Source organism: Colletotrichum abscissum (genome assembly GCF_030869225.1).
Source record: "Colletotrichum abscissum strain IMI 504890 chromosome Unknown Scaffold_25.1, whole genome shotgun sequence".
NCBI classification, from domain to species: Eukaryota; Fungi; Ascomycota; class Sordariomycetes; order Glomerellales; family Glomerellaceae; genus Colletotrichum; species Colletotrichum abscissum.
In genome coordinates, this window is record NW_026850154.1 from 40,122 (window position 1) to 53,505 (window position 13,384).

Consider the following 13,384-nt stretch of genomic DNA (forward strand, 5'->3'; position numbering starts at 1 on the left):
CTAGTGTATAATGAAAAAATATGTAAATCCAACCACCAGATAGGTACCCGGGTAAAGGCGTCAATCGACTGGGCTTTAGGGCGCCGCTGGGCGAGGAGGCGTTTGGATCGGGTTCCCGTTTCTCCCTTTATAGGTATCCTCCCCCATTTCACCAAACTTTCCTTTTTTTCGAATGTAAAATCACACACTATTTAATGAGGCTACGGATCAAAGTCTCGCAAGATCTTTTTTTCTTCTTTTTTGCAATATAGATCGACCAAGGGGGGATATAGGGGAATTATTGGATGATGAGTGGCTTGTTTCCCAAAAATTGTGATGTGCTTGACCTATGCGACGCTACGGACACTACGGACGTCAATTGATGTTTTCCCCCCGGCGCTAAACTCGGTGTGAGGCTCCATTAGGTGTGGGATTAGACAGCTTGCAATATAGGCGTAGGTATTCGGGATGACGGCAAGACGGGTGGGCGTGGCGGGTAGGTTAGGTAGCGTATGATGCGAAGGTGGCTTGCTTGGCTTGTATAGCTTTGACTGATGGGATATTCTTGTTGTGATAGGTATACGTACTCGAAGAACAAAAGGTTCAATGGACAGACATACAACTGAAATTCGACCCGGGCTTGGTATGGACGTTGGCTTTGTGTAGGTACACACGTTACTATGATAATCCACTGCATTGTCGAGAAAAGTCTCCTCCCATTCTTGATGATTCGTAGGTATGGTATTCAAAACACCCCATGGGTAGTCATCTTGGATTCGACCCATGGGGACACAAACCCATGGGTACACCCAAAAAACACTCACAAGGACCCAAATCACAATCACCCAAGAGGACTCGACCCCCAAATTTACCCACGAGAAACTTCAGATCCATTGATACTCGTGCTACGACACCTTGTTTCTCCAATGCCTTTCTCGAAATACGTTTTCTTTGGCGTACAAGCTTCTTTCACGTCAGGCAGGGCAAGGTTCGCCCCATGGACGCTAAGTTCAGTGCTCAAGGTCACGTCAGAACTGGGCTTCAACAGATAAGCATAATCCAGACTCACCTGCAATTCGATCCCGTCATACCGGTACCCTGTAGGAACCGAATCGCAACTCAGTCCCGAAAACCAAGTCCTTCTAGTTTGCGTATCTCTCGATCAAGATGCGCATGTAGAACTCTTTCATTGTATAAACTATACTGTCGTGGCCTCATAGCGAATCCCATTCCCCTCACACAAACAAAAAGGGGCTTTCAACAAACCGCCCAGACGCCATGCTTATAAAGCGCTCGAAACACATCGGCCTCTCTTTCGACTCAGGTAATACACACCCACACACACACAATCACACGCACATCATTGCCATGCTTAGAGAGCAACATACGCACATCCCCGTTCTATACATGAAAGAAGGAATGAGAGAAGTGCTTTCGAGATAATCCAGAATCTTTCTAGTACCTCGCCATGTGACATCCTTCTCCCCCAACTCCAATTCTCTATTACCACCACTTACTTCTCATCTCCCCGTCGACCGGCCGCCTTTTCTCCGGAAGAAGATAAGATACGGCACGTCACTGCTGCCGTTTCTGAACACCGTATCGCTTACGTCAGACCCTCGTCCTGTCCCATCGATTCGAATGTGAGTGACTTTGGAATCGTTGATCTTGTACCAAGCCGCCGGGTCGGGGGTATTGGAGTCTCTGACATAGGCGTAATAGTGTCCAGTACTGATGGATGATCCCGAGTGGACAATGACAGCGTAGCACTCATAGTCGAACGGGAGCTCGAATTTCTGGTCCGGTGGAGGACCCACCGTCTGGCGTTCTTCAGGCGGTATAAAGAACTCGTCGAGGTTGAATTTGTTAAAGTCCCACGTAATCTTGCTGCTGTCCTTTGATGCTCTACCGTACTCCGTGTAACTGAATCGTTTCAAAGAGAGACAGAATAGTTCGGGCATCCGTGCAAGCTTGGACTGCTTTCTGCCCTGTACCCTTTTCTTGCAGTTGTCGCATTGATAGTCCGCAAGAATTTCGGGTTCGAGTAACGACCTCACGCAGTCTTCAAGGGTGTGAAGCTTTGAGTTGACGGGCACCGAAAGAAAGTCGTAGTGAGACCAGGTGTATGTGCGGTTGTTGCACTGCGTGCAGACCACAGTCGAAAGCTCCAAGCCTCGCCAGTATTTGTCGACGATGGATAAGTTCTTCTTCTGATATTGGCCCCACCACTCGTAACTGCCTTGCAACATCGATTTGCCGCCCCCCATTTGAGGCGGAGGGATATTGTCTGGTTCAGCGCGGTCTCGACGTTGATTTGTCTCGTCGTGGAGGTAGGTTAGGAGCCATGACATGAATTCTTGAGCATCCTGTTGTCGACTGCCACCGAACTCATCGCCCTTATCCTTGATGCGGCTCTTCTCGCAGACTGATCGAGAATAGTCCTGTTACTAGTCAGCATTTGTTACATTGAGAAGGATGAGCAAGACAAACCATAAGCGTTTGAGCCTTCATAACGTCAAACTTGCCAGATTCTAGCCAGTGGAACAAGTTGGATAAGATCCGAGACATCAACTGGGGGTGATCATTCTTCTCGTCGGCCTTCCTTGGCACCTTGTACATGTTTTGCCACTCAAACGAGGCGAGCTCTCTGCCGAACCCAGGCGACATTCGAAGAACTTGGATTGTGCTGTTGGCATAGCACCACACACCAGGGTTGTTGAGACCTGTGATGTGCAAAGTATCCTTGGCGGCGTTTGCGACCGAGGGAGAATCTGGACGAGCAAGGGGACCCTGCTTCAGATTCCGGCCCTGAGCAGCCATGGCAATACCGGCGTGAGCCTCGTGGTCATCCTGGGTCTGCGATAACCCACTGTAACTCGGACGAGGCACAGCCGGTGCGGGTCGAGTAGGCGGCGATGGTAACTCGGAGTAGATATCGCCATGATGTTGGGAGTAGCCATGGTTTGGCCGATCTGGGCTGATTGGCGACTGCATGGATTCCTGCTCTGTGGCTACCGCAGGGAATCTTCTCAAAAATTCCTCTGTACTGCGCACATGCATGAAACCGGGAGACCGCGCCGTCTCAATCTCAGCATGGTGCAGTGTTTCCTCCCAAAGCTTGACCTCCTCGGGCCTCAACGGCGTCACCTTGTACTTCCTGCTAGGCTTAGAGATGGAGATGGCAGGTTTCAACGGAGAACGAGCCATGGGTGCTCTAACAGCACCGGCAGTCTGTGAAGTGGCGAGGGCGCTTCTACCCATGAGGTCGGTCCAAGCATCTAAGCCTCCTTGTAGCAGCTTAGGAGGGTTCTTCAAGTCTTTACCGTAGTTGAAGTACGTTAATGCGCGTTGAAGAGACAATAAAGCAGCAGCGTCCATATCGGGAGAGATGTAGCGCGGTATTGAGTCCGAATCCTGGTCGTGAAACACCACAAGATCGAAAGCATCCCGCCTTTCGAAATGGTGGTACTCCTGAGGAGGCGAGAGGACCATGCTCTCAGCTATTTGCTCCGCTGTGATATTTTCTCGTAGGAGAATGCTAGGTTCAATGCAGATGACCGCTTGCGAAAGTATGTGGCCTTCGTCAAAGTCCTCTCGACCTCGAACATCGATGATTAAGACTTGTAGGGTTGCGGAGCCCCTTTTGATGTAGTTCATTAGATCGTCAGCAGTAATTGAATCGCCCTCGGGTATCGAAATGCTAGAGGTTCTGGAAGTAGCGGCAGCATTGGAGGCATTAAAGTAGTCGGCGGATGATCTACTAGCCGCAACGACGGTATTGATAGAAGCCGAAGAGCCTGTCCGACTGAATAGGCCCCTTGGTGTGCTCGAAGGCAGTGAAGCCGCTTCGTTGGATACAGTCCCCCTGGCCGGGCTGTAGATCGCATCTGGCATCTTGGGCAGATCTGGTAGGCTTGTCACGACGGCCACCTTTGGCTTCTCGGGCGGATCTGGCATCGCTCTTGGTCCTGCCGGTCTTGGGGGCATAATGGGGTGCGTCCGTATGCGGGGGTCCTGACCGGGCAATGCCACCGGTCCTCGCAGATTGGCGAAACGGGCAGCCAAGTCTTCGGCGGCCTTGCTTTTAGGAAGGCCAGGGCCGCCGGCCCCGGAACGTATCACGTTCCCATGCAGCGACTGGGGCTTCGGTTGAACCGCCGGCTTCGTTTTCGTTGCCGGCGACCCGTGGGCCTGCGTCCCGGCTTCGGCTCGTGTGGGGCTCAGGACCGGGGGGCTTTGCGGTGTCCGCGGGCGGATGGCATCCCCGTTGCTGATGGAAGTTGGTCTTGATATGGTGGGTCTTACGCCCGTTTTCTGGTTATCCGCAATGATGTCGGCCTTGATCTTTTCAAAGTTTCCATGCTGTGAATCTATCTTCTTCATGAGGGCGGTGTAAATGCGGTTCAGATCCCCGCGGCCGCCCTTGACCGACACGGACTCGGTGTGCATAGGCACGTATTTGACAGCGATCAGGGAGGCCTTGATATACTCTTTGAAGGCCATATCGGGTCGACCAAAGTCACGAAAGGTCTCGGCTTGTCGCATGGCGTTGTCAGCCATCTCGAGGATTTTGCGCAAGGGTAGGTTCATGTCGATGTGAGGAGCTGTGGATGTGAGGTCATCTATATGTGGCAGCGGGGGCTTGCCGCCGCGGCCGGCAGAGCCCCCATCTCCGCCCATAGCGAAGGTATGTAATCCGGAGCCGTTGGATAAGACCGGACCGCCGCCGCCGCCGAGGACGGTTCTGGTGGCTGAAGAGGTCGTGGAGCTCATGTGAACGGAAATGGATGTCTTGGAATCGGGTATGGAGCTTGAATCATGTCGTTGTAAGCGTGGTGGCTCGGATGCAGGGAAAGGAAGCTATCGCTGGTGATGTCGAGGAAGTGTGGAAATCGGAGGCGTCGAGGTAGGTCGGACGAGGACGAGGACAGGACGGGGACGCAACGATAGTCGGCGCCGGGTTCGTCATGAGTGGCAGTGACGCAGACTAGGTAGTTTTGTAGAGGTTTGTGTTTGGCCGCAGGATGGTTTATTTGGGTTCTGCAGGGCGAGGTTGAATAGACATTGTTCTCTAGATTGAGACGAAGCTCGAAAAGAAGGGTCGTGGTGTGGTTGGGTAGGATGGGCGAAAGGAAAGAATGTCAGTCTTTGATGGATGAAGTTGGATTGGCAGGTGCGCAGCGGTCCTGTGAAAGCCAGATGGTCCGTGGTGGAGGGACAGCCTCGCTCGCTGGCGCTAACAGTTTCAACAATAGCAAGACATTGTGGAGAGGAAACGGTACCGTTGCGGCGGCTGTGCTGGGGAGGGGTGACTCGGTACCTTTTCCGACAGGGCCCGTACTCTTTCTCCAGGGCGTTGCGCTGCAGAGCAGGGGAATAAACCACCTTCCACCACAGTGGAGGCCATCTCACTGACGCATCCGGACTGAACAGCGGTTCGGGCACTGGAACTGGCGGGCAGTGCCCTGCTTCTTGCCCACCTCAAGTCACCCGGCCCCGAGTTTTGAGCGGCGACTTGCACTGACGGAGATGATCCACGTCCTTGGCCTTGACAACTCATATATCATGCAGCGCCACAACCAATATAACTTGGCTTATGAATGCCCACTTTAGGCAGTTGAGTTGTTTATTGCCTTTGATGAGAGTATCTGCTCCGAAACTAAATTACATTGTCTATTGCTGAAGGCCTACCGGAAAAGCATAAACTGGAAGTTGGTGACTATGCCTCCCAGGAAGCAGAGTCAGGCCTGGGTAGGTGAGGTATCTAATGAGGTCCCTTGATTACGTAGCTGCCAGCCCACATGCCCAGTAGCGTAAAGCAAGTCACCTCACAAGAGTCTCCTTCCCAACTCGAAGCCTCCAGTTCAGCCTCAAATGGCACGCGCCACAGATGCTCCACCGCCATCGTCATAGAGGATACGTACTCCGTGCCTGCTCTGGGGGAAACGGGAACGAGCTGAGGTGGGCAGCTGGCCTTGCCAAAATCCCATTCCCTCCCCCCATTCTCAATAGTACAACTGTTTCTTTGGGTTTAGCGCGGAGACCTCCGTTCGTCACAGGGCCGTGTTCCAAGCGGAGCAGCCACGAGTCCGCGACGACAGCAACCTGAAGATGCAATAGGTATCCGTAGTTAGACTCCTCCAACCCAAGGCAGCGACTCTAAATCCACCGTCCATCCACTGCCCGACACATTCCAACCCCTGCTCATTCGTACTAAGCCAACGTAACCCAGCGGACCTTGTCTGTGTTCGACACCACTGCCCGCAGCTGCCCACGCCTCCACTGCTCTAGCCTATGCCGACTACGCCTAAGCCTGCTGCATCTCCAACTAGGCCTTACCTTACTGTGTACGCACACCCGACCCTGAGGCTGCCGCATCTGGGCAACCATTAGAAACACACACAAGCTTTCCTCTTTGCCTTTCATCCACATCTCCTACATACGCGCAACCCATCTGGCCCGCTTTACGTACGACGACAAAGACGACGACAGCCTCGCGATTGCGCGCCCGCTTTCTCGAGCTAGATAAACCATCCCGACGATCGATAGCCGCCTGTTTGCTCTAACTCCCCGCCCGACAAAACATTTCCAGCCTTCAAAATGATGGGCTGGTGGTCCAGCTCGGCCAACACGGCCTTGGACGAGCAAATTGAGAAAGCCACAGGCAGCAGCTTGTACGACTCTCTGCCATCCGTTGTCATGCTCTTCTAACATTGACACAGGGAGGATATCGCCCTGAATCTCGAGATCTCTGATGTCATCAGATCAAAGACCGTTCAGCCTAAGGAGGCCATGCGCTCCTTGAAGAGGCGCATCGGCAACAAGAACCCTAATACCCAGCTGAGCGCACTGAATGTAGGTCATAGTTGCTGCCTGATCACGCTTGACTGAACTGACTCTGTCCGCCCGCAGCTCACCGACACGTGTGTAAAGAATGGAGGCACCCACTTCCTCGCCGAAATCGCCTCAAGGGAGTTCATGGACAACCTGACCTCCCTCCTTCAAGCTGTCGGACCCGCCGCCGTCAACCACGAAGTCAAGCAGAAGATTCTCGAGCTGATACAATCTTGGGCCGCCGCCACCGAAGGACGCCTTGAACTGGGATACATCGGAGAGGTCTACAAGACATTGCAAAGGGAAGGTCATCAGTTTCCTCCTAAGATCAGCGTCTCCAGCAGCATGATCGACAGCAGCGCGGTAGGTTCTCATCCACGGCTATGAATCTTCCCAGCCCAAACTGACAAGCTTCTCAAAGCCCCCCGAGTGGGTGGATTCAGATGTCTGCATGCGATGCCGCACCGCCTTTACCTTCACGAACCGAAAGCATCACTGCCGAAACTGCGGCAACTGCTTCGATCAACAATGTTCGGCCAAGTCGCTACCCCTCCCCCACCTCGGCATCATGCAGCCCGTCCGCGTCGACGACGGCTGCTACGCGAAGCTCATGGACAGATCGGCCAAGGGAGGTGCTGCACCACCTTCGCCGCTGTCGCAAGACCGATCTCCCACCTATCCTTACAAGACACGAAGCACATCGGCCATGCAACCACGCAACGCCCGCGTCGACGACGCATTCGACGAGGACCTGAAGAAGGCGCTAGCTATGAGCTTGGAGGAGGTCAAAGGCTACTCTCAGGGCTACGTTGCACCTACGGCCAATGGTCCCTCGGGACCCAAGGTCAACGGCAGCTCTGCGCCTGCAGCATCGTCTGGCGCGGATGAGGAAGATGACGACCTCAAGGCTGCCATCGCCGCTTCGCTAGCTGATATGGAGGAGCAGAAGCAAAGACATGCGGCAGTCTTGAAGGAGCACACCTCGAATCCCGGACCAAACCCTACTCAGCAGTTTTCTCTGCCCAAGAACGATTACGAGCTAACACCGGTTGAGGCTGAGAACATTAACCTTTTTGCAACTCTCGTCGACCGCCTGCAGACACAACCCCCCGGCACCATTCTGCGCGAGCCTCAAATCCAAGAACTTTACGATAGCATCGGCACACTGCGGCCTAAGCTTGCCCGTACTTACGGCGAGACTATGAGCAAGCATGGTAAGTACCCCTGGAATTACAGGTGTCCGTCTCTGTCTTCTCACACAGCCTCTAGACACACTACTCGACCTACATGCCAAACTTTCCACCGTTGTTCGCTACTACGACAGAATGCTAGAAGAGCGCCTGTCCAAGGCATACAGCCAGCACGCAATTGGGGGAGGATACAATCTCCCCCCTCGCCAGTCTGGCGCTTACCCTACGCTGCAAGGCAGTGCACCTGGGGGTGCCGGCCTGGCCGAGAATTTCTATACCGGATCACAGCAGATGGACTACGGCCACGCACCGCCACCTCAGGCCTACGCACAACACCCGCAGCACACTCCACAACCTCAGTACGCGACTTTTGACAAGCGCGCATCCATGGCTGGTCCGCCGGGAGGACCGTATCCTGGCCAAGAGCCTCAAAGAACGGATAGCTGGAGAAGCGGAGCTGGTCCCGTACCTGACGGCCAATACGCACCCCAGCAGTCTTATGCTCCGAGCGAGCCGCCTCAAGCAAATCACCAGAACCAGCCAGGTCAACCTCCGGGCACCCCTTCGGCAGACCCCAACGCTTCTTATTACTTCAACCCTCAGCAGCCTAGCGCACCTCCTTCTGCTCCGCCGAACGCGGATCCTAACCCATCGCCATACCCGAATCTTCAGCAGCCAGTGCAATACCGACAGGCCATGCCACCCCAACAAACACCTACTCAAACGCCTGCCCAGCCGGAACAGCCCACGCAACAACAGGCTCCGCCCCAGCAGCAAAGCTACTGGCAACCATCAGTACCGCAGCAATCGGCGCACCCTCAACAGCATTGGCAAGGCCAGTACAACAGCGGATATACCCAGGAATCATTTCCGTCTGCTCCGCAAAACGCACCTAAGCAGCCGGCAGTGGAGGAGAGTCTCATTGATCTTTGAAAGACAGGAAAGTAATCAGGAAGCATGCAGGCCATTAGCTCTCGGCGTTTCAGGGTCAGGGAGAGCCCAACACTAGCATCTTCAGACTTGAGAATGAGCTACAAAATGAAAGTTTTATTGGATCATAATTACTGTCCAACTTGTGACTGTGATGTTGATAATGGACCCTATGTGAAGACTCAGGTCGGAGCATCCAGGCAAGGGCTTATGTGAATGATTAATCTAGCATTACCTTACTAACACACGGACGCGGGTGAATACCACGTTCAGAATCCCCCTTTAACATGTACATTTCCAACACAGGCTTCCCGCACGTCAACTTTGCGTGCCTAGGCCATGACTGTAGCCCTCTTAACTATCTTACTCTGTAATTATCCTCGCCCGTCACGAGCCTTCTCAAACGATATTAAAGCGCATCATCAAAGTCAATAATTCCTTCTGACTCACAATTTCCGCCGGGGAGCAAATCTAGAAGTAGAAATCCATTCCACCGGCTTTTGACCGTAGGTAAGGTAAGGCGAGGTAAGGTAGCCGGCCACCCGCCCCTCTTGCCGGACCAATCATGCAGAAGAAGCAACAAAAGCCCGCGTCCAACCCCCTCCGGCCAACCACGGCACGGCGCCAGCGCGGCGTGAGACTCCACTTTCCGCCCCGGTCATCGGCGCCGAATGGTGCGACTGCGGACCGCTATTACAGCAGCTTAGCTTTCAAGCATTCTTGAAACCAGCAACGCGAAGCGCCGCAACACAAGGCAAGGCACCGTAGAAGGCCCCTATGGCAACCCACGTGGAACCCGTCCGGTGTCATGATTTCTCTACTCGGGGGTGCCTGCTTATTAGTTTAGGTGTGTTCCGACGCCCGTCCCAAGGTAAAGGCGGTTCATCTGAGTCATTTCTAGACACAGGCTGAACAGACTTTCCCGTTCCCTCCACCGGATTGCCCACACCCACGCCAAACAAGGAAACTTTCCCGAGAATTGGGGGGTGGAGGGACGCATTACGTAGCTCATCCTCTCAACTTACTAGAGCTTTCGTTTATATATAATTGGATCGTGAACCATCCGAACATCTGTCGAGAACCCCGTCTTTCTCATTTCCATTGTGAAATTTAGAGATTCAATTAGACTGCATGCTACTTTTTTCACATTCTGTTTCTCACTAGAATCAAAGACACTGTGTAACAGCATACACACAAGCATCTTGCCCCGCCACTCCGCCAATTCATCTCAAGCTCGTCATCATCATACCTGAAGAAAAGTTCAAAAAACCAACCACAACCTCAAACAAAATGCCAGTCCAAATCCACCTCGTCCGCCACGCCCAAGGCTTCCACAACCTCTCCCTCGAAAATGAAGCCCTCCGCGACCCCCTCCTCACAGAAAAGGGAAAACAGCAGTGCGCCGACCTCCGCGCCGCCTTCCCCCACCACGACCGCATCACCCACCTCGTCGCCAGTCCCCTCCGCCGGACCCTCTACACCTGCCTCCTAGGCTTCGGCTCCGACTCCTCTTCCTCTGGCTCTTCGGGCTCCTCTCTCAAGGTCCTCGCCCTGCCCGAGGTACAAGAAGTCTCCGACGCGCCGTGCGACACCGGCTCAGCCATCAAGGACATTGAGGCCGAGTTCGCCGGCCGCGTGGATTTCAGCAGGGTGCCCGAGGACTGGATCGACAAGGCCGGCCCCGGCTCGAGATGGGAGCCGACGCTGGAGAAGCTGGAGGCGAGGTCTGCCGAGGCGAGGAGGGCGCTGAGGGAGCTCGTGGGCGGGGATGTGTCGGGGGACGCGCAGGTCGTGGTCGTCACGCACGGTGGCATTTTGCACTTTTTGACGGATGATTGGTATGGGATTGCTCCCAAGAAGGGTACGTTTTTTTCTCGATTTCGAGATTCTTTATTTGTTTCTTGAAAGTCTTCTATGGACACCGCGATGGCATGGAGTTGAGTGAGATGGGAGCCGTTCACTAATTCTAAGTGTAGCAACTGGCTGGGAAAACACCGAGTACAGATCGTACGAATTCGAAGATGCCACGGGACAGGACCCCAAGGCCCTCCTCAAAGAGACGCAGGAGAGCTGGCAGCGCCGTAAGGGCGAGGATACCCGCCCGACGCCTGAGCAACAGGCCGAGCTCCGCCAAACCTTCTATCGTGAAATGGAGCCGTATCTCAAGTACAGCCCCGAGAGAGGCTGGATGCAGTAAGTGGCAAGAGGGGCAGGGCAAGCACTAGACGGTTCGTTGCGTGGGAGGACAGAAATCATGGTCTCGACATTGTGGGGGCCTCTCTATTTGCATAGTACACAGCTTGGTATAATCCCAAACACCATAGACCTATCTAGAACCTTTTTTACCGTTTTATAAACTTTTAAAAGTCTTCCTCGCCGGACCCGGCAACAATGACGTTGTTCACCTTCAGGACCATACGGCATAATTGCGTCGCGAGCTGGAGTTGCTGCTTCTTGCTGATAAGGGGGTCGATGACAAATGCATCCTTCATGTCGTTGCTGCCGCGCTGCATGCAGTCGACACCGAGCTTGCCACGGACTCCAGGACCGGCCTTGACCTGCTGACTCTTGATGTCGGCCAGCGTCGCGATGGGGTTCAGACCACTGTTCTCGGCCAGGGCCATCGGGACAGCGTCGAGGGCCTCGGCAAATCCGCGCATGGCGTATTGCTCAAGGCCAGGGGTCTTGGCGGCGGCGTCCTCGACTGCCAATGAGCAGGCAATCTCGGCAGCACCACCACCGTAGACCACGCGGTTGTCCTTGACAAGGTTGCGCACGACGCACAAGGCATCGTGGAGGGAGCGCTTCGCCTCGTCGATGATCTAACATTGGGGGTTAGCTTTTGGTTAATCTCAAACATTTTGTCAGGAACGCACCATCTTGTTGCTACCGCGCACAAAGACGGTCACCGCGCGGGTGTTGGCGCACTCCTCAATGACCAGCATCTTCTCTCTTGTTGTGCCAAAGGTCATTTCTCTGACGATACCTGCAGTTCCGAGCTTCTCGGGCTTGAGGTCCTCGAACCGCGGCACGATACGGCCGTTTGTCGCAATAGCCACCAGCTCGATCTCCGGTCCTCCAACCCACCGCACGGCAGGCAAGTCGTTCTGGAGCAGCAGGTGGTTCGCCTCATCGTCGAAACCCCACTGGCAGAGAGCCAAATTGGCACCGGCATCCTTGATTTGTTGAATCATCTCGATAAACTTCTCGCGTTCGTAACTCTGCAACTTTTTGTACTCCTCAACGCTGGTGATGTCGAGCTTATGCTTGGTCTTGGGCTTAGGGGGTTCGAAGGCGCAGGTAAGAATGGCGATCTTGGCGTCCTTGACTTCGGAAGGCATCTGGGGGTGAGAGAAATCCTTGTCGATAATGACGCCCTTGACGAGCATGGTATCCTCCAGAGCTCCTCCGACCTTGCCATCGACCTTGATCAACTCAAAGTCAACGTCCCTCCGGTCCAGGTCGGCAACGGAGAGGACAGCGTCCACTGCGATCTGAGAGAACTGGTCGTGCGCCTTGGAAACAATCTTGCTGCCCAAACTTGTTCGTGCAACCTTCAGCAGGTTTCCTGTCTCTTCTTTGCTGAACTCGATGACATCTGAAATCTTGTCAAGCTCCGACACGGCGATGTCGCAAGCCTGGTCGTATCCGTCCGCAATGCGGATGGGGTGGATTCCCTTATCAATCAGCTCTGCCGCCTGCTCAAGGAGAGCACCAGCAAGCACGACGACGCCGGTTGTGCCATCACCAATCTCGTCATCTTGCGACTTTGAAAGCTCCACCAATAGCTTAGCGACGTGGTTTGAGATCTCCATCTGTTGCAGAATCGTGGCGCCGTCGTTTGTCACTGTGATGTCTCCATCGGGGGAGATGAGAATCTTATCGAGGCCACGAGGACCCAGGGAGGTCTTGACGATGTTCGCGACCGTTCTGGCGGCGAGGATGTGGTTCTTGACGGCTTCGTTGCCATATTGTCTCTTCTTCTTTCCTTGGCTGCGGGGCAATCAGTCCTGGGTCTCCTTATCAGGGGTTCGGGGTAGGGCAAGAGAGGGCGAGCTTACTCTCTGACAACGATGAAGGGACGGCCTTGCTCGTCCTTCATCACGGCCGCTACAGTGTCATTTCGTCAGTATATGTGGTCTCGAAGCTCGGATCGTGGCATTCATTACCATTGGCCATATCAAGGTCTAGACATAATGTTAGCTGCATGCAAGAAATGAATTTCTCAGGGAAGGGTACCACATACTCATAGCCATGTTGAAGGTTTTCGCACGTCGCTGGGGTTTCGGATGGGTAGTGCGATTCAACTGGGAGTGACGCCGGGGGAAGGAGAGGTATCGTGCGTTGAGGGGGGTTGAGCTCCAAGGACCGGGTCGTGGTGGACCAAAATTTCTGAATAATTGGTGGTGCCTGCCATTCTGGGGGACCAGAAGCTTCGGTTGCCGGGGTGC

General features: G+C 54.1%; 4 protein-coding genes across 4 annotated transcripts; 2 read left to right on the plus strand and 2 right to left on the minus strand.

Annotated features, from left to right (window-relative positions):
- Positions 1-1,499: 1,499 nt before the first annotated feature.
- On the minus strand, positions 1,500-4,752 carry CABS01_09959 (ubiquitin carboxyl-terminal hydrolase; the record flags this gene model as incomplete). The annotated part of the gene is made up of 2 exons (XM_060543315.1): positions 1,500-2,420; positions 2,470-4,752. The coding sequence occupies 2 exons, from the start codon at positions 4,750-4,752 to the stop codon at positions 1,500-1,502; spliced, it is 3,204 nt and encodes a 1,067-aa protein (XP_060399496.1).
- Positions 4,753-6,579: 1,827 nt separating this feature from the next.
- CABS01_09960 (VHS domain-containing protein) lies at positions 6,580-8,936 on the plus strand (the record flags this gene model as incomplete). Its single annotated transcript, XM_060543316.1, has 5 exons — positions 6,580-6,653; positions 6,702-6,834; positions 6,892-7,176; positions 7,235-8,027; positions 8,083-8,936. The coding sequence occupies 5 exons, from the start codon at positions 6,580-6,582 to the stop codon at positions 8,934-8,936; spliced, it is 2,139 nt and encodes a 712-aa protein (XP_060399497.1).
- Positions 8,937-10,223: 1,287 nt separating this feature from the next.
- CABS01_09961 (phosphoglycerate mutase) lies at positions 10,224-11,225 on the plus strand (the record flags this gene model as incomplete). Its single annotated transcript, XM_060543317.1, has 3 exons — positions 10,224-10,794; positions 10,910-11,126; positions 11,183-11,225. 3 exons carry the CDS (start codon positions 10,224-10,226, stop codon positions 11,223-11,225), a joined length of 831 nt encoding a protein of 276 aa, XP_060399498.1.
- A 68-nt stretch (positions 11,226-11,293) lies between these two features.
- Positions 11,294-13,142, minus strand: CABS01_09962 (T-complex protein 1; the record flags this gene model as incomplete). Its single annotated transcript, XM_060543318.1, has 4 exons — positions 11,294-11,755; positions 11,810-12,926; positions 12,995-13,043; positions 13,103-13,142. The coding sequence occupies 4 exons, from the start codon at positions 13,140-13,142 to the stop codon at positions 11,294-11,296; spliced, it is 1,668 nt and encodes a 555-aa protein (XP_060399499.1).
- Positions 13,143-13,384: the final 242 nt, after the last annotated feature.